We start from the raw sequence: 21,152 nt of genomic DNA, 5'->3' as shown, positions 1-21,152 counted from the left end.
GTTTCTATTAATGGCTTCACCATTTCTGTAGTCATTATGTCCAAATCTCTCCCTCTTTTTGATGTCTAACAGTCAACAAATCTCATGTATTATTACTTTGAAATATCTCTTATATTTGCAGCACAGTCCCCATTCTGAGTCTCAGCACTGGACCATGGCAGGTTCTTATATCAATACCTGTACTTTAATCTCACTTCCTCCTGCCACACTTGTCCCCTTTGGACCTCTTGACTACCCTTACCCTGTTTGACCCTGTACTTTGGCTCTCACATTCCACCCCACTTCTTAGATAGGTAAATAGATTTTGGATAGGTTAGCCTGGCTCTGATCCTGAATGTCTTCCTTCATTTGTATTTGTTCTTCAATTTTGTGTGCCAATCCTACATGTTGTCTCGATTGATGAGGACCCTACTCGAGAGAGCCTGACCCCTGCCTAACTGAAAAAAGGCTTCAAATTAACTCATCTTGATGTCTGCCATCTGCAGTACACTGTTCTCATTAATGGTAGTCTTATCCTGTCTCTGCCTTCCTTCCTAGTCCTTGGTGATTCTCTATTATCTACAAAAGAAGATTCAAACACATTGAATATTGCATTTAAGATCCTCCCCATTCTGTTACCAACTAACCTTCTAACTTCACTACTAATGACTATCATAATCCCCACTAATTATCCCAATTACCATCTCTCCAGCATTTTTTACCTTTGGACACCTGCAATTTTGTTTGTGTCTTCATATATCTGAAATTCCTTCCTCAGTTCTGCTTATGGAAAATACTCTTGTTTCAAATTTTAGCTTAAATTTTGTCCCAAAGCTTTCTTAGCAGCTTACTGTATCTCTCTTGCTGGAAACACAAAACAGTAACAGGAACTGAAACAATGAATCATTATAATCACACAGAAACATAAAATTTTAAGATATATATAGATAAATGCAACACACACACATATATATACACACACATATATAAACAATTACATGTAAGTCATTTTACCTGTTTTTACAGCAGTTGGAGTGGCCAGGCTCTGGATGGGTTTCTGTAGAAATAAGAGATGATTTTTAATTGCTCTAGCAAACGTCAGAATAACCTCTGAATCTCCAACTCGAGCCCTTCTTCCCAGGTCCCTTCCTTCTTGAAGTTAGTCATATGCATCCTCCCCAACTCCCTACCTCTGAAATTCCCTCCCTATTGGTCCTTCTTCTTCCTCACTGACTGCCTCTTCTCAGACTGACTTCTCATCTTTCTTTGCATAAACCCAGATCTCAAGTGCTTCCTGGGTGATCTCACCATTGACTTCAAGGACCAGTTTATGACTCACAAAGATTGAAGTCTACCCTTGACTCTTCTACTAGTAAGTTCAGTTTAGACCTATGCTTTTAGTTTGAAGGTTTTGTAGGTAATTCAAACTCAGATATCTCAAACTGAACTCACTATCAGCCTGCACAACCCTAATTTGCTCCTCCTCTGTATTCACCATGCATGGTGGAAACATCATCTTCTCATCACCCATTTTGAAGAAGTTCTCAGCTTCTGCTCAGCTCCTCTTCTCCCCTCAATACCAGTTCACTCCTCTCCTTGAAACCTGTTGGAGCATCTCATTATACTCAAAGTTACATGGAAGTTTTTTTCCTGCACATACTGGTCTTTGCCTAATTCTCTAACCTCATCTCGTGCCAAACTCCAAAAACAGATTTTTTACCTTGTGCTGATTTATTAGGATTCTTCACACTAAAAGGCCACCTTTTCAGAGTCACAACTGACCTAACTAAAGTAACTCCGCTTCTATTTTTTTCTATGACCTATCATTCTATTTCTTTCCTTTCTTGTTCTTCCCATAAACCACATATTCCACCTTTCACTGCAGGCAAGCTTCATGAGAACAGGGCCTGCGTCTGTGTTTTCACTGTTGCTGCCACGGGTTCTTGCCATGCAGTGGGAACCCAATAAATCTTCAGTGAATTGAAGATCAGTCACACATTCTGTTGATTCTACTTTCAAAATGCTCCTTGAATACAGCTTCTTATTGCTTCTTCTTTAACTTGACTCTTATTATCTAAGAAACAATAAAGGATAGTGGTTCATATGTAGATTCAGGGGTAAGACTTTTGGGATTTGAATCCTAACTTGAACACTTACTAGCCATGCAACCTTAAGTAAATTATTTAACAATGGAACAACTAGGTTTATCCATCTGTAAAATGGAGATAATATTAGCATCTGCCTTACAGAGCTGTATAAATAGGTAAGTGATTTAATAAGCTTTATGTGTTAGCTGTTATTACTTTTCTCATGCACACTATTTTTGTAGCTCCTAACTACCTCTAGTATCATTACTGCTGTCCTCCTGGAACATAAAATTGATCACTTCACTTGGCTACTTGAACATTTTTCACAGCTGTGCGCTACCCACAAGGCGAAATTAGGCACGTGTCATTCAGTCTCACACCATTTCTTGCTGCTCAGACTCACAGCTCTCACGTCTTGGTTACTTGGATTGCTTCTCCTTCCTCAAAAGTTAACAACATGCATGTGAAACCTTCCAAAGATTGTATATCAATGATACCTTAGTAAAAAGAAAAAAAGAAAACACCAAGCTATTTAACATGGGCTAATCCTGAATGGTGGGATTATGGCTATTTTTACATTAAAAAAAAAAAAAGTTAACAGCATGCCTTTTCCTGGTTTGTATCTTGGCTCATGTCCTTACCTCTGTCTGGAATGCACCTTTGCCTCTTCAAACAGGCAAATTCTTATTCTTCCTCCCCAAATCTGAGCACCTACTTCTAATGTTGCCTGCTCAATAAAACTTTCCAAGGCTCTTCCTAATAATATAGCAATACTAAAAATAATGACAGCAGTTAAACTTATTGAATACTTACCATATGCCAGCCACAGTGCTAAACCCTCCACATTTATTATCTCATTTAATCTTTTTAATGACCCTATGAGAAAGGGCTAACGTTAGTCTACATTATACACATGGAGAAATTGGGATCAGGGAAGTTAACTAGAATTAATAATTTTTCTGTACTCCAGGAGGACTTTAAAAGTTATACGTCCATTATAGCTCTAGAATCCTGCTACACTGTTATCTATTCAAGTGGCTGCCCTCTGCCTCCCTTCCTGAAGAAGGAGCCTCTTGCAACCTAAGAACTGTGATACTCAACTTTTCATCCTTGGGTCTCACTGTGGTGCCTGGCACAGAGCAGTCAGTCAGAAAGTGCTTTCCCTTGTTTGAATTGTGACTTCACTGATATGTCCAAGATCAGTTTTAGATAGCTTTTTCTAATTATGTCTAAAATTGCCTTGGAATCCTTAAATCTGGCTTAAAGTTGCCTCATTAACTTTTTTGAAATAAATAATTATAAATCCCTTTAAAGAGATGGAGAAAACAAGAGACATCCACATGGGGACATTAAAATTGGTTTTACTTAAAATAGACTTAGATCTCAAATGATAAAAAGCTCCAATTGTAAAAAGAAATAAATGTAAACAAAACATTCATATTTATTTTGTGGTACTGACACAAAACAAAAAAAGGAAAAATGTATTTTATTTTGATTAAATTTGTTCTGATACATCAATTCCTAATGATACCCCTAAGAACTAAAGTAATTTTTGGTTTTAATTTTCTTGAAACAGTGGGATACAGCTATTGACATTTGCCAATATAATTACCTTACATATCTCTTACCAATGGGTACTTCTCTATTCTAAACAGTTTTTCTTTTATTGGTAAAGAAGCTTTTAAAACCACACATGGAAAGATTATATATTTTAATCAGGACAGTAACATTAGAAATTCTGCAAAAGATTTATGTAAAAATTTTAGTTTATTTTTATTTTTTGCCAGAATATGTCACTACAGAGAGAGATGTCTGTCAATGTGAATTATAACTGAACTCTACTTATTTTACTATTCTCATGAATAGAAATATTACAAATACTAAGTTGAATTTTGCAAATATTCCCCTAATGTTATGGGAGAAACAAGAACATTGAAAATAAACAATTTGGTGAAATTCAGGAAGGCAGGGAAAGTAAATTTTGCAGTCCAGTTGCCAGTCAGACTACCAGAATAATTTTTGCCTCTATAGACCTGCAATTTGGTCTTCTTTTGGGGCAGGCAGAGAACAAATTAGAGACCTTACCAGAGAAGGAATGGCGCTGACATAGGGGATGGGAAGAAGGAAATATTAATAACTAACATTGAGTTCTCATTATTATCAGACACTGAGCTAAGAACTTTAACATACATTTATCTGCAATCTCATGAAGTATGAATTGTTATCTCCATTAAATACATGAGAAAACTAAAGCTCAAAAGAATGATACAACTTGCCCAAGAAGATGTAGGTAGTAATGTCTAGCTAAGACCAGGACCCAAGCAGTTCGGACTCCGGTGGTCACACTTCTAACCACTATGTCATAACAGACTCAGGAGACCACAAGGTAGGCTTTAGAAGTTCTATGTTCAGCGTCAGCCTCCATAAATAGTAATTCATGGTGACTGTATGTAAGATTGTTAGGTTCAACCTAAGAAATTCAACAAAGAGCAAGTTGAGAAAATTACTTCTAGTCATGACTGATCACTGTTGGTCTTGAGGACTTTGAAAGAGGCTCCACATTTTAAGTTTACTCCTTAGACAATAAGAAACTTAAATGCACATTTAGGAAGATTAAGGTCTACTTATAGAATCATATGAGTTTTAATGACAACGGAAGAGGCCTTACTGCTAAAATCATTAATAAAGATACAGTCTTTAGAATATTCTTAAAAATCTCCAGAGGAGGTAGTTCACAACCTCTTTGAAAAATATAATGGCCATGAATTTCTTTCTGATGTCTAACCTAAATATATCAAACCAAAATTTAAATCCCTGATTTCCTTAACTGTTAATAATGAACATTTGCTCATTTATATACAATTAAGGAAACTGTACAGATACTGAGTATAATTCTGAAGGGATATGGTGACATTGGGGCAAATACAGGGTTATTATAGGAAGAATTTTGAGGCTGGTGAAAAATTATATGATTCTCAAAGAATTTATCAGTTGTTGATGAATCTGTCAAGTATTGATATATAGCAGCAGGTAGTGATTATGCACTTATGGATTATCCATGCCCTCTTAGCTCTTCTTCTCTCTTTGGCTGACTGCCCCATACAATTGCTCCATTTATTTGCAATTCAGACCTATCCATCTTGCTATATGTTAGCTGCTATGGTTAAAAATATTTGTTGGTAGTCAAAACAATACCTAATCAAAATAAAATATTAGATTAAACATAGACTCATCATTTTAAGATGTATCTTCCTTTTCTTAATAATAATGGATTCATTTTGCTTTCTTTGGGTTACTGTGTCTCTTTCTCTCAGATTAGTTTACTGAATTTGGCCCTCTCCAGTTGTCTTTTCTTTTTTTGTAACAATAACGTGGTCTATAGTTTTTCCTGATGTATTTTTTTTAAAACTGACTTTATTTCTTAAAGAAGTTTTAGGTTCACAGCAAAACTGAGTGAAAAGTGTGGAGGTCCCATATATCCTCTGCCCTTCACCCCACACATAGAACCTCCCCCGCTGTAGAAATGCCACACCACAGTGGTACAGTTGTTATAACTGATGAGCTTTTATTAACACATCATCACACAAAATCCATAGTTTACATTCAGGTTCCCTCTTAGTGTTGTGCATTCTATGGGTTTGGATAAATATTTAATTACATAATCCACCATTGAACTATCATCCAGAATAGTTTCACTGCTCTAAAACCCTCTGTACTCTGCCTATTCATTTTTCTCACTCCCTCCACTCCTGGCAACTAATGATCTTTCTACAGTCTCCATAGTTTTGCCTTTTTCATAATGTTGTATAGTTGCAACCATATACTAATTGTATGTAGCCTTTTCAGATTATCTTCTTTCACTTCATAATACACATTTTGGATTTCTCTCTGTCTTTTTCTGGCTTAGTAGTTCATTTCTTTTTGGCACTGAATACTATTCTATTGTCTGATGTACTACAGTTTATTTATTCATTCACCTACTGAAGGACATCTTGGTTGCTTCCAAGTTTTGGCAGTTATGAATCTATTATCTGGATGTATTACAGTTTATTTATTCATTCACCTACTGAAGGACATCTTGGTTGCTTCCAAGTTTTGACAGTTTTGAATCTAGCTGCTATAAACATGTGTGTGTACGTTTTTATGTGGACCTAAGCCTTCAACTACTTTGGGTAAATACCAGGAAGCACAATGCTGACTGAATGGTAAGAGCGCACTGGATTTTGTGAGAAGCTGCCAAGATGTCTTCCAAAGTGACTGTGTCATTGTCATTCCCACCAGCAGTGGGTGAGAGTCCCTCTTGCTCCACATCCTTACCAACATTGTCAGTGCTTACATTTTGGCCATTCTGATAGGTGTGTAGTAGGAGTTTCCACAAAGAATTCAGGAAAATATTGAAAAAAAAAAAGGGCAAAGAGTATGTACAGGCAATTTACAAAAGAGGACATCCAAAAGGTTAACAAGTGAATAAAGACAGCTCAAAAATATTAGTCCTCAGAGAAATGCATATTAAAACAATAAACTATCACTTGACCCCTGTTAGAGTAGAAAAAAGAAAAGAGAAATGCCAAGTGATGGGGACATAGAAATCTTTGTGCACAGCTCGTTTAGATGGAGCATCTTATTTGGAGAGAAATTTTAGCTCTGCCTCATCAAATTAAATACTGTATCTTTTGTCCCAGTGATTCTGCTCCTTCTTCTTTGCTCACAGAATCCTAGCTCTTTTTCTATGAATGATGTTACCAGCTGTTAGGGACACATAGTGATTGATCTTGGCTGGTCTTACTGATTCTATCTATACTCCTTTGTTAAGTCTGGAAATGGGCATGTGACCACACCCTGGACATATATAAGGGGAAGTCTGCTAAGAGCCTACTAAGATTGCCTTCCTTCACTTACTAACTTCCTGTAAGTGTAACAAATTACCACAGAGTAGGTGGCTAGAAGCTGGAAATCAGGGTGTTAGCAGGGCTATCCCCCTGTAACGCTCGGAGGAAGAATCCTTTCTTGCTTCTTCCTAGCTTCTTTCTGGTGGGTCCTGGCAATCCTTAGCATTCCTTGAATTGTAGTTATATCACTCCACCATCTCACATGATTTTATTCTCTGTATGAGCCTCCGTGGGCTTTTTCCTCTTGTAAGGACACCAAGTTATTGGGTTTGGGCATCTACCCTAATACAGCATGATAGCCTCTTGATCCTTATTATCTTGATTGCATCTGCAAAATTCTTTTTTCAAGTAAGGGAATCTCACATTCTGAGGTTCCAGGTGATCGTGAATTTCGGGAAGACACTATTCAATCCACTATAGATCTTAATATTTATTTATTTCGTTTATAGCAGGACTATCTAAACTCTAAGTCTTCCATATTTTTTAATGATATTCTCATTGATATTTTTATAATCTCTCTTATTTGGATTTTAATTTATATAAATCTGTTGCAAAAACATATAGCTTCTCATTATGCCATCACTATTATGTCAGTTCTACATTGTGATACATTATTTATTGAACATAGGTACATTTATGCTGATTTTCATTTAGCAAAGGACATTGCCACTCAAAATGTTGTAGAGATACCTAAGTGTATGGAAAAGCAAGCAAGCAAACATATAAGAGATAATTTTAATAAAATTGATAACATTTTATTTATTTAGCAATTTTGGTGATGTAATATTTATTAATAGATTCTATTTCTCTCCCTTTTGGGTTTTCTAGAGATGTTAATCCTTAACTACAAAAATTATTAGGGCATATTTATTTTAAAGATGTTATTCTCCCCTCTACCTTTCTTAAAGCAATTATAGTTTGGAAAATTACTACTCATCTGGAAATTTTAATGGTCAAAAGACCCTAATGTTGTGAAATTTGGAATTCTAATTTCTAATATTCAATTATTTCATTTATGAAATTCCTTTAAGAAAAATTCCTTTAGTAATACATTTGTGTCCTTTGTGCCTTTACTTGTGTTTCTTAATTTTGATCTGATAAAAATAGAACTTCAACCAGGAAAGAACCTGTGTCTTATTTCCCTCAAGGTCAACACTAAGTGCATTTCACAAGCTCTTGGTAGATTAACTACCAAAAGGTAATAAATCTAATAGTTTCCTAATGTAAACTCTGGACAAGGAAGCTATTTAACCATTATTTTATTTTACTTTTTTGTCCAGTAGCTTCAACTTATTAACTTAAATATTTCATTTCACTAGAGTATTTTAGACAGACAGAAAAAGGAAAAATGTCTGATCATTAAACTAAATTTAGCTAAATCTAGCAGAATGAGCAGGCCATTTCCAGCCCTGGAGCAGCTGCTGTTACCAGATATAAAGAGGAGGAATGTTAGTTATTCCTTTAAAACACTAAAAATATTCTTTTTTTATGGTAATAAAAGTGATACATGCACTTTATAGAAAGTTAAGAAAATTTTATTTCCCATCTCTGTCTGGCAAATTCCCATTTATCCTTTAGTTCTAAGCTGAAGTTCCTCACAGAAGCATTCCCTTACTAGGTTAGGCTACCCTAGTACTTATTGATGTCACCAGTACCTCTCCTTTATTGAGCTTATCACAATATAATTAATAATTTGTGTAACTATCTCTTTAATATTTGCCTTCCCTACTATGTCTAAGTTCATGAGGTCAGAGAATGGGTCTTTCTTACTCCCATGTGCATTCTCAGTTACTAGCATATTCTTTAGCACAGAGTAGATGCTGAGTCAATAACTGTTGAGTCAATGCATGGATAAATGAAAATAGAATGTGATTATCTCAACAGTCAGGACAAAAAGCTGGTAACATTTTAGAAAGCTTCTTTCTTATTTTTTTCTATTTTTTTACATGGTTGAGAAATTCCTCCATATACAATTTTCTACACTGTCGTTTCATTTAATATTACTTAGTTTTTATTTTGAGGATTATTTATTTTTATTTAAGATACTGTATAAATCTGTGATAAAACCAAGAAGTTCAGGTAATATTGAAGGTTGGAGAGTAAAAGCCCTCTAAGACCCCAATCTTCATCTCAGATCTCCAGGGGATAACCATTGTTAACAGCATTAAGTAACTGTAGTAGTATACAGCTGCTGTTTTAACAAATTATCACAAAGAAAGTGGCTTAAAACAAAACAAATTCATTACCTGATAGTTCTGGAGGACAGAAGCACAAAATGGGTTCGTAGAATTGAGTTTCTTTCGGAGGTGCTGGCGAATAATCTATTTCCTTGTGTTTTCCAGCTTTTAGAAGGCAAATCCCCTTGACTAGTGACCCTCATTGCTCTGACCTCTGCTTCCATTATTACCTCTCCTCTCCTCTTACCCTCATGACCCCCTCTTATAAGTACCCCTGTAATTATACTGGGCCCATCTAGATAATTCAATATAATCTCCCCTACTCAAGATCCTTAATCATATTTTCAAAGTTCCTTTTGTCATGTTATATAACATATTCACAGGTTCTAGGAATTCAGACCTAGACATCTTTGGGGGGCCATGTTCTGCCTACCAGAGTATCTTTCTAGTAGTTTTCTATAAAACACACAACTCCCTCCCCTCTGTACCACTCTAGTATCTTCCTAAGAGGCCTTTCAAGTAAAACCCCACACTTTACCAAAGATGGTATAATTAAAATATGTATTAAATATCCTTGGAACTTCAGAGAATCTCACAAGATGCTTAATGAATAAAGCAGTACATAACAGAATAAAAATCAATTGAACAAAATCAATTGCATTTGTTGGAAAACTTCAGCTCATGAAGAACTGAACCCTGTCAATTAGCTTTGTACCAAGAGAACTAGTAGAACTTGATTGACAAAGGAGGATTATATTACTAAGGAAATATTAAGTCTTACATCACTAAAGCATCACTAAAGCAACATGACTTTCTGTCCAGGTCATTATGGCATTTTAATGACAACACAGGATTTCTGAAAAAGACTTTGAAGGGCAGTTGCTCTTCTCTTGCATTGAAGCGATGTTATTATGAGTTAGTTCTCATGACCTAGTTCCTGAGAAGGTCATGAGATGGAAACTGATTACAGTAGAACAAACTATTACTAAGTGACTTAGTGGAAGGAGAGAAGAAAAGTATTTGAGGCCAAATGGAAATAGAATTTAAGGTAGTCAAATATCAAAATTAGCACTAGGAAACGATATAAACACATTGGAAAGAAAGTCATTTGGCTTTATTTGAATTGATTTTTTTCTATTTGCATTTTATTACATATCTAATTTCCTTTCATCAAATTGTATCTTGCCCAGAGACATTTTGACTGTTTGATATGAAATGTTCCCATCAAATACTTGTGGTGGTGATTGCTGTAGCAAACAGACTTGCCAGTAGCAATTAAACTATGTAGAAAAAAGCACATTGCAAAATCTCTCTCAGGGGCTAGTTTCTGATCCTGGTTAAATTTGTTCTTTCCACTCATTTTATTTTGTAACAACATTTATTTAGTAGTCACAAAAGCATTTATAGTAAGTTCATGCAAGTTTATCTTCCAAATTGCTCTGGGTAAATATTTAAACCAGACCTCACTTATACATGAATCCTAAACCTAGTCCCTTCGTCTAATTCTTGTTTAAAAAAAATAATACACTACTCTGCATTCATTTGTCCAAGTCAGATATCCAAAAGTCATCCTTGAAATTGTCCTCCTACTTCCCCAATATAATCCATTGTCACGTTCTACTGAATAATAATTTAAATAAAATCCAAAAATTCTTATTGGCTCTCTCCATTTTTCATCATCTTCATTGTTACCACTCTGGTATAAGATTCCATTGCCTGAACTGTAGCAATGGCCTCTCAAAAGTTCTACCTGCAGCCATTCTCCTCATTGGAGCCAGCATGATATCTACCATTTTGGGGCTTTCCTTTACCTGACCCTCCAGCTTTGAAGGGAAGTGGCACCGCTTAGCAATGCACTTCCATGTTGCAGCACTCTCTTTTTTGTCCTTTGACTTGCAAGCACATCATTCAAAAAGTTACTCTAATAAGTCAAGCTCCCTTCTTATACAAGTTCTTTGCAAGAGCTGTTTCCTCTAACTTGAAAGATCTTCCCACCCCTCCATTTTGCCTCATTCACTCATTAATTGCATCTTTCTCGATTTCCTTAGGGAAACCTACTATGGTTTTTCTTACAAGGTTGGGTCTCGTACTATAAACTTTCCTGTTAGACTTTTACATTTGTTTAAATCTTTCTACTATTAGTGTTTATCTCCCCTAGACTCTAAGCAGGGACTTTTTCAGTTTTTGCTCTTTTTCCCATTGCCTATGACTAGCACAATGCCTGATACATAATTGGTGCTTGATAAATATCAACTAAGTGAATGAACAATGGAGATGTGACTGAATTGCAGCAATCTTGTGATAAAATTTGAACAATGAATTGATTCTTATGAATGAGCAAAAAAAGTGGTTTCTTGAGATGGAATCCAAATCTGGTGAAGGTGTTATGAAGATTGTTGAAACAGACAACAAAGGATTTAGAATATTACATAAATGTAGGTGATAAAGCAGCAGCAGGGTATGAAGGGATTAACTCTAATTTTGAAAGACTGGGTAAAATGCTATCAAATAGCATTGCATGCAACAGAGAAATTCTTCATGGAAGGAAGTCAATCCATGAGGCAAACTTCATTGTTGTCTTATTTTAAGAAGTTGCCACAGCCAACCCCAACCTTCAGTAACCACCAACCTGATCAGCAGCCATCGATACTGAGGCAAGGCCCTCCCCCAGGAAAAATATTATAGCTCACTGAAAGGCCAGATGATGTTTAGCATTTTTTAGCAATAGAGTATTTTAAATTAAGGTATGTACTTTTTTTTGGCATAACACTTTTGCATAATTAATAGACTACAGTATAGTATAAACAAAAATTTTATATGCATTGAAAAACAAAAAAATTTATTTGACTCGCTTTATTGTAGTAGTCTGTAACTGAACCTGCAAGAGCTCTGAGATATGTCTGTAATTAAAAATATCATTATACTGGTTATGCTAGGAATGTTGATAGAAAGGTAGACATGAGCAGTGGGAAAAGGGGAAGATAAGGCTCAGAGAAGAAGCCGCCCAGATAAGGGTTAAAGAAAAAGCCACCCAAACTCTGCCCAGGTAGGGGCTCCCATGTTTAGACAACTTCCTCCCCACCCAGATGCCAATGGATGGAACTAAAAGCTGCTAAATCACACCTCAGCATGGGGAAAGGAGAGGAATGACTATATAGAAAAACCTATAAATCACATAACCCCCTTGTCAGTCAAAGAGATGCCTCCTAACCAGAATGCAATATATAAGCCTCCCACCTAACAGATCAAGGCCTGTGTCTCCCTTTACTCTGGCCTGCTGCCCCCTTGGAAGTGTATTCAAACAAAACTTTCCCTCTGCATTGCTATAACATCTTTGCCTTTCAATTATTTGTTGAGGCAGGACAAGGACCTAGGAAAACGAACTCAACCCATAACAGTTCCAAAATAGACATGCATTTCACCTGAGGAAACCTGAAAGCCCAGAGATCCTGTATTTCTTGTAAGAACTTAATGAAAGGGTTAAAATGAGTCACTGGGAAAGGTAAACAGTATGTAGAAAATTATGTTGGATAATGGAATACCAATTTTGATAAAGTAATGGTAGATGATCCGAGCATTGGCTCCCACAGAATCCTGGTTCCTTTTTCTATACCCTTTTATCTGTGGGCATGGACACATCACAAAGTTTTGGGTGGCTTGTTATGCAGCAATAGCTAAGTCACATAACATCTTATTGCATATACCAAAATATCTTCCAGATGGCTGGCGAGTTAAATATAAAATTAAAAGCAAATAAAACGTTTGACCTGAGACCTGAACAAACTTGTGACATTCAGGTATAAGACATTCTGGTAACGTCCTAATATTTTCTTGGCTTCATAAGGGAAAACCTGAAATTTGACCACTTAACATTAAACATCTCACATAGTGCAATAGCAAAAGAAACAAAATGTAAAGAGGGACAAGAGCCTGAGGAAAGCAATAGCATAAAATATGACAAGATGTTGCTTCTTTATAAAGATACACTCAAATTCATATGTAAAACATGCTATGAATACTTACATCAGAGAACATTCAAAGAGTTTATAAATACAAGGAAAAGCTTACGATCTTGACAGTAATCAAAGAACTAGGAGTATAGCAACCTTGAGGTAATATTTTGTACCAGGGAATTTAGAGGAAAAAAACAGGGTAATTTGATGTTGGGTTGTGTCCTTTGATGGCATTATAAGTTTGTTCACTTTGGAATACAACCTCATTGATAGCCACTAAAATTTTTGTCTCGTTTGACTCAAGATTCCTGTTCCAGGGAAATTACCCAGAGAAAATAACTCAGCAAATGTAAAAAGCCTAACAACATACCGATGCTCTTTACAGTATTTTTAACTTGGTGTTGTCCAATAGAGAGGCAATTACTTTGGCTGAGGCTATAATAAAGGATGAAATTCTATGTTACCGTTAAATGTTAAAATTAAGATTTTGAAGCGGCATAAACACATTTTATGTCATGCGAGATGTGAAAAATAGAATTTAAAAATGGAATGCAAATATTAAACATAATGGAACGAATACAAATGACCTTATTCAATCCTCAGCCTCTTTGGTAAGATTTAGCTCCAAATTACAGAAGAAACAGAAATTTAATTTCTCCATATTCATACTTTTAGTAGACCCCAAGCCTTAGTTGCAGCACCCACCCATCTTTCCGTTTGCAATTGATTCAATTAACCACCTTTTGGGGCCCAAATGCTTGCTTTTCCTACCACAGTACGCTTCATATATTGAAAGAATTGGCAGCGCTATGCAAAAAAAGGAAATAACTTCCTAAACTTTATGGGATTTTCTCCCTCACCTTTCAAAAAAGGGTTTAACCGTTCTATCGGCTTTACAATATAGAAGATACAGGAACAACGACCATCTCATCCCGCCCCGGCTAACCGGGAAACTCTAGCTCGGCGGAAGCGCTGGCGAGGGGCGGGCCTCCAGGAGGTGGGGTGGCGTCGCAAAACCCCCCCCCTAAACACGAGAAAAAGCAGCCGGGCTGCTTTACGGCACTTGCCCCGCCCCTCCCGGTGCGGATGGCCGGAGCCGGCGATCATGGTCGCCACCTGCTTTCCTAGCCAAGGTTCCGCTGCCCTGGCAGGGTTGCTGCTCTTGTCCTTCGGCAGCTGGGCCGCTAGTCAGATCGAGGTAGGAGTCAGGCCACCCGAGCGACAGGGCCCTGGGAGGACGGCTGTGCCGTGGCTGTGAGCGCGCCGGCGGAGGACCGACACAGCCCTGAGGGGGTCCTGGAGTCCCCGGCTCTCCCCGGGCTGACGCGCTGTGGGGAGGGTGTCACGGGTGCGATGCAGACAGTTCGTTCTGTTTCAGACCTTTGAGGTGATCAAGTACAATAATCAAATCCTAGGAGATGAGGAAGGACCTGATCTTTTGCTCCGATGAGTGTGCAGTCCCCAGCAAGTGAAATGCCAGCACAGGAGCGCATCGCCTGCTTTCCTATTACTAAATTACAACGTTCCGCTTTGATAGGCGTCAGATGGTGCAGTGTTTTGTTTTCGGCTTACAAAATATAATCTTTCGGGCCGGTTATAAAGCTCTTACTATCCCCTGTATTTTGATAATACCTCAGTCCTGTTATACAATCTACATCTTTAGCATCTTTTTTCAGGCCTGCTTATCCAGTTCGGGGCCGGGATAGTCAGCCGACATTCTAAGATCTATGTCCCAAGTTTCTATGTCCCAAGTTTTACCAACCTCCTATGGGGTTGCTCCTGTGCTGGAAACCTTTTTTTTTTTTTCAATAAACTCTCTTTATCCCATATTTTGATCATCACTAAATTCTATATTCTGAACTTTTGAAATTGCTTTCATCTGTCAAGTCATTGGCTTAATGCAGCCCTTGGTCATTTCTTGTCTAGACTGTTGAAATAACTTTCTTCTTTCCCCCAGGCTTCTAAACTCCCACATGTAGATGCTAGATTAGTCTTTCTAAAGTTGTAAACCTGATCAGGTTATTCTTCTTTAAGATTTAATCCTTTCAAAGTGTTTCCATTACATGCAGAATAAAGTCTAAATATGGTCTGGTCTCTGCTTACTTTTCCTGTCTTCATATTGGAGCCCAGGCTCCCCACCACCTCAGGACCATGAGTTTAGACCAGAGAACTCCAAACTTCTTGAATGCACACCCCCCACCAGTTAAAAAAGATATTGAACATGCACTTTATATACTCATGAATTCATGTATTCAATATTTATAAAGCATATATTTTAGATAATATACACATGAATAGAAGTTGTATTATTTTTCTTCCTTTATTCTAATGGGTTACGTTGCATATTTCATTTCGGATACCATTACTGTTTTTTGTAGTTTCCTAGTTGTGGTTTTCCACATGACCATGATTTATACCTCTTGTTCTGTTCCTTTAATACGATACAGTAAAGGCACTTCTGTAGAACCTTTCCCTATCCCTTACCTTTGCCTTCCCTGTTGTAATTTATATACTTAGCTAGTGTAGTACTCATCTATTTTAACCCACATATGCTTTATGCTTTTATTCTATTTTCTTTGACTTAGAATGCAGTAATTCCTAACTGGGTCTGCTTCAAGTTATTCTTTCTTCCAGTCTGTTCTCCAAGCTGCAGCCAGAGTGACTTAAAAATTGCAAATATATATACCTTAACGTTGCTCTAAGGATAAAGAACAAAATCTTCATTATGGTCCATTAAGGAAGACCCTGCATACTTTGAGTCCTGCCTGTACCTCCAGTTCTCCCTCTCTCTTTCAAACTTCTAGTCATGTTAATCTTCTTTCAGTTTCTCAAAACCTTTAAACTCCTTTTTGCCACTGGAGCCCATGTTTTCTGTCTGGAATTATCTTCCCTCTTTTCGTCCTTTGGATCTTAACCCAACTATCACTTCTCTAGGGAAATTTTCCATCAGCATCCCCCCTCTCCCCTCAAAACCAGGTCAGGTTTCCCTGTTATACTCCTTCATGAAACTGTGTATCTTTATAGCATTTGTAGTTTGCCATTATCTGCTTACTGTGTGTCTATCAAATTGGATAGTGACCTCTTTGGAGTCAAGTATTGTGACTCTTTTGGCCCATCATTGTTTTTGGAGGCCTCAGGACAGTGACTTGTCACATGATACCCAATGAATATGATGAATGAATGACTGTGACACTGCAGTGTAATGTGTGTGCTTGTCTTCTTTATTGAATTCTGCTATTATTGAGAGAAAGCATCATGCTTTTCAATGGTTTTTATATTACTGTGCATTACATGGTTCCTGGCATGTAATAGGTGTTCCACTAACTATATGTAGAATGAATAACTTTGCAGTGCTTTTTTGTCTAAACAATCACAATAGAGTTTTGCCATCTCAAATTTTTTCACTGAAGTCTTAATGATGTAAGAATTTTGGAGCTGGAAGGGACATTACAGATTTTTGGGTCAACTCTCATTTTTCTACATGAAGAAAGTTGATTCCAAAGAGCTAAATGACTTACCCCAGTCTCATAGCCAGATGCGGGATAGGACCTGAGTTAAAACCCAGATCTTCAAAATCCTAAACCAGTGCTTTATCCACTGTAGCACATTGCTTTCATTAGCATCTAGGCAGCTGTTGAGAAAGGTTAAAAAAACCAAAAGTGTGCATTTGTGTGTGTGTGTGTATGTGTGTGACACATACACATTTGAGTGATTTTTTGAATTTCATTCTCCCTGAAATTTTCTTGCCCGCTGAAAATTAAAACAGCTAACATTTGTTATGCAATTACTATGGTCCAGTCACCATTTCTGCATTCTGTGTGTCAGATAATATTACCATTTTACAGATGGGGAAATGGAAGAACAGAGAAATTAAGCAGCTTTCCTAAGTTTATACAGCTCGTAAATGCTGGGGCCCATATTTGAATCCAGGCAGTCTGTTCTACTGTTTGGGAGCAGATCTGAGGTCATTATGGTTTATATTCCTTACTATTTGAATATATAATAAAAATCATGTTCATTAGGTATCTGGATGCAAAAGTTTTTAATGTTCCCTTATGGCAAATATAAATCAGACTTTAACAGAGTAGTGAAATGGCACATGGCAGCATGCTAGAGGGTGTGCTCAATCAAATATATTGGTAAGTTCAAAAAAGGTAACTGGAAGCACCCAGCACAGAGTAGGAACAAATAATGAATGAAATTTCAGCAGGAAGGCTATTAATTGTTATATGTAGAGTCAAGATGTAAATTAGTCATTGGCAATTTGAAGACCTAATGAAAACTAGAAGCATATGAATAAGAGCTGGCTGTGTTTGAGATAAAATGTCTAAAAACAAACACCTCCTCCCCTACCCCCAAGAATGCCTCCCCACCAAAAAAAATCCAAGCTCTGTTTTGTCCTTCATGGTCAAATACTAGAATACTTATAAACTTCATAATGATGACTTACTGTTATTGTAACTGTGAAAACTCCATGAATCTTAACTGTCCTTTATCAGTCTTTATTCTTGAAAATGTGACTTTTTTTTTGTAATATTTTTGCTATTCTTTGATAGGATCAAGCAGAACAGTTCTTTAGAAGTGGCCATACAAACAACTGGGCGGTTTTGGTAAGTATATTCTATAAAGTTATACCTAGATGTTCACAACAGATATGTTTCTGAGGAATTTTGCATGAATCAAATGTTTGAAATAGAATTCATTTTTTTTTATCTTAGAATAGAAGTTCTTTATTTGTTTTGGCTCTATTTTAGATTGACTCTGTTGAATAATACTGTTCTTTCTCTTGAGTATATCTGTCTAGTGCTGATACATAAATAAATATAAGAATCAGGTGTGCTATTATTAAAAGAAGCATTTTATAAAATGTAGAATTATTTTAATGATGAAACTAGTGATTGTATTTCCTTAATAGTTTATGGATACTCTCTACTTAGGTTTTTTTTTTTTACTTTTTTAATTGTTTTTCTGTTTACAAAAGTAAATGGTCATTTGACAAAATTCAATTATACAGAAAAGTTTATAAGAAGAAAAATTAATTTTGTTATGTGAATTTCACCTCAACTGAAAAAAAAAGGAGATAAGGAAATGTCTTCAGTTTCTCTCATTGTCATTTTGGTGAACATTCTTTTCTATTCACTCTCTTCGAAAATAAGCATAAAGATAAATGGTTTTATATAACTGGATCATCTTGTATCTGCTATTTTGTAACTGCTTAGCTGTATATTTTAGAGATCTTTCCCTGCCAGCAGATACATAATAATTTCCAAAGGATGTACTATTTTCTGTTTTACAAATGTGCCTTAATCTCCAGTTCATGGGCATTTAGATTCTAAAATTTTTCATTGTTTTAAACAGGGCTGTGTTGGGCATCCTCCATACATATACAACTTTGTGAACTTGACTGGTTTTCTCTTTAGGATACGTTCCTAGGCCATAAGGCTGTGAATTCACAGAGCATAATTGCCCTCCAGAAATGCTGTACTTCTTTTTCTAATCCCAGGCAATTGTGGATCCTACTAACTTTTATCTTTGCTTTTTGACTGATGAGCAACAAATTAAATCTTGTTTTAATTTGCATTGCTCTGATTCTTAGTAAGGTTTGCTTATTGGCCCCCTTTTATTTTTCTTGGTGTGAATTGTCATCTTCAATTTATCTGGATTCATAAATTTGTATTTTTAATTTGCCAAATAGAATACGTGTAATCAATTTGTTTTTCCTGCACTTAGAAACTATTTGGATAATTTTATTGTGATTGAATAGAACACTATAATGAAGGTTCATGTTTCATTTTCTTGTTCACCAGGAAAGAACACCTTCTATATGCTACCCCTTACAAGAGATTTTATGAAAGAATTAAACAAAAACCTGCTGAAGATAAGGAAGCAGGTTTTCACTGACCACTTAAAAGAGGGGAAAACTATAAGAAGGCAAGCCATGATCTACCAATTTGAAGATAACTTGCTTTACAGGAAACTAAGGGCTCTTCTGTGATTAGTTTCTCTATGGAAACTCTTAAAAGAGGGAATAGCTGCCTATATGCAGATAACTAATTGCAAAAGGGCTCATCCTTTAGAATAAGAATCTATTAGCTGAACTACATACCACATTAAAGCCTTCCTTTTTGTGGGAAACCTAATCAAGCCCCTCTCCAATATCAGTAACCTGGGCCTCAGATGAGAAAAAGAGTGAAAAGGAATTATTACTGAGCATTTTACAACAACTGTAGTTTTCTTATTTTGTATGGTATTTTACATATTAACTCAAACAGTATAGTGACACGTCAATTAATTGTATTTTCTTAAATCGAAAATTATGGTTTGATCAAGGCCAAGTGAAAGTACTAAAGATGCATTTCTTTCAATGTTGTGTGATTCAGATTTTTAAAAAATATATGTCACCCCCTCAGTTTGAATTAATTTGTTTTTAGTTCTGAGTAGATGATCAGAGGTATATGAAATGCCCCTTTGCTCTTGAAATATGACTGAGAAAATTTTTGCCACAAGGGAAGATAGAAGGAAAATTGAATTTCATTTTAGTTTCAGGATCTGCTTTGAGTAAAACATTTTTGCTTCTGTTTAATAAAAAAGTCACAATGAGGAGCCAACATGGCGGCGTGAGTAAGACAGTGGGAATCTCCTCCCAAAAACATATATATTTTTGAAAATACAACAAATACAACTAATCCTAAAAGAGAGACCAGAAGACACAGGACAAAAGCCAGACTACATCCACTCGTGCAAGAGCCCAGCGCTTGGTGAAAGGGGTAAGATACAAGCCCCCGCCCAGCGGGACCCGAGCACACCTCCCCCCAGCTCCTGGCTGCTAAACACCTAGCCCCAGCCACCCGCACCAGAGCGCAGACACAGTGCACGCATGGAGGGCTGGAAACTAGGGAAATAGGGCAGCAAGAACTCTGAGCGGGTTCCGAAGCTGATGCTCCTGTGACAAAGAAAAGCGAGTGCTTTTTGAAAGTCTTAAAGGGACAGGGACATAACAGCTGGATGGAAACAACAAAGGTCACAGTCCAGTGGCTGGAAATTACAGGGAAAACCGGGTGCACTAACCCCCTGGGTAACAGCTCTGAGACCCCTCACGGAGGTAAACAGCCAAACAACCCCCCTGTCCATTACCCCTCTGGGCGCTGCAAAAGCAGAGAAGCAGCCTAAGGCAGACCCCGCCTCCTCAGAAAGGGAGTTTTCTCCATATCGGCCAGGCAAGACACAAAGACCCAGCCTACATGCAATTACCCAACACAAGCCACTAGGGGTCGCAGTTGTCCCAGTAAAGAAAGGCCAGTAGCAAGTGAAAAGTTTGGCCCTCCCAGCTGACAGTCAATAGCACCTGTCAACATGAAAAGGCAAAAAAATATGATCCAGACAAGACTAACCCAGATAGCTTCGGCATCTGCTACATCTTCCCCTGAGAAGGAACCTGGGGAGATAGATTTAGCTAGTCTTCCTGAAAAAGAATTCAAAACAAAAGTCATAACCATGCTGATGGACTTGCAGAGAAATATGCAAGAACTAAGGAAGGAGAATACAGAAATAAAACAAGCTCTGGAAGGACTTCAAAACAGAATGGACGAGATGCAAGAGACCATTAATGGACTAGAAAACAGAGAACAGGAACACAGAGAAGCTTATACAGAGAGAGATAAAAGGATCTCCAGGAATGAAAGAATTCTAAGAGAGCTGAGTGACCAATCGAAAAGGAACAATATACGCATTATAGGGGTACCAGAAGAAGAAGAAGAGAGAGAAAAAGGGATAGAAAGTGTCTTTGAAGAAATAATTGCCGAAAACTTCCCCAGATGAGGGGAAGAAATGGCCTCTCAGACCACAGAGTTACACAGAACTCCCATGACAAGGGATCCAAGGAGGGCAACACAAAGGCACATAATAATTAAAATGGGAAAGATCAAAGACTAAGACAAAGTATTAAAGGCAGCCAGAGAGAAAAAAAAGGTTATCTACAAAGGAAAACCCATCAGGCTATCATCAGACTTCTCAACAGAAACCCTACAGGCCAGAAGAGAATAGCATGATATACTTAATGCAACATAT

The 21,152-nt window shown here is 37.0% G+C and overlaps 1 protein-coding gene and 1 long non-coding RNA gene across 2 annotated transcripts in view; one reads left to right on the top strand and one right to left on the bottom strand.

The window, feature by feature from the left end:
- Nucleotides 1–706: 706 nt before the first annotated feature.
- On the bottom strand, nt 707–14,067 carry LOC140848696 (uncharacterized). Its single transcript, XR_012129801.1, has 4 exons — nt 13,946–14,067; nt 1,853–2,053; nt 994–1,036; nt 707–843 (listed from the first exon to the last, which is right to left on the bottom strand). It is a non-coding gene; the product is annotated as an uncharacterized lncRNA (long non-coding RNA).
- Nucleotides 14,068–14,142: 75 nt separating this feature from the next.
- Nucleotides 14,143–21,152, top strand: part of PIGK (phosphatidylinositol glycan anchor biosynthesis class K) — a 126,601-nt gene continuing 119,591 nt past the window's right edge. Inside the window, exons 1-2 of the mRNA XM_037024363.2 lie at nt 14,143–14,283; nt 17,642–17,695. Of these exons, the coding sequence (XP_036880258.2) occupies nt 14,191–14,283; nt 17,642–17,695 (147 nt within the window). The 5' untranslated portion in view covers nt 14,143–14,190. The remainder of the gene's footprint in view (nt 14,284–17,641; nt 17,696–21,152) is intronic.

This window comes from Manis javanica, chromosome 4 (genome assembly GCF_040802235.1).
Source record: "Manis javanica isolate MJ-LG chromosome 4, MJ_LKY, whole genome shotgun sequence".
NCBI lineage: Eukaryota > Metazoa > Chordata > Mammalia > Pholidota > Manidae > Manis > Manis javanica.
The sequence above is the reverse complement of the archived record's forward strand: the minus strand, read 5'-3'. Positions and strand labels throughout refer to the sequence as shown.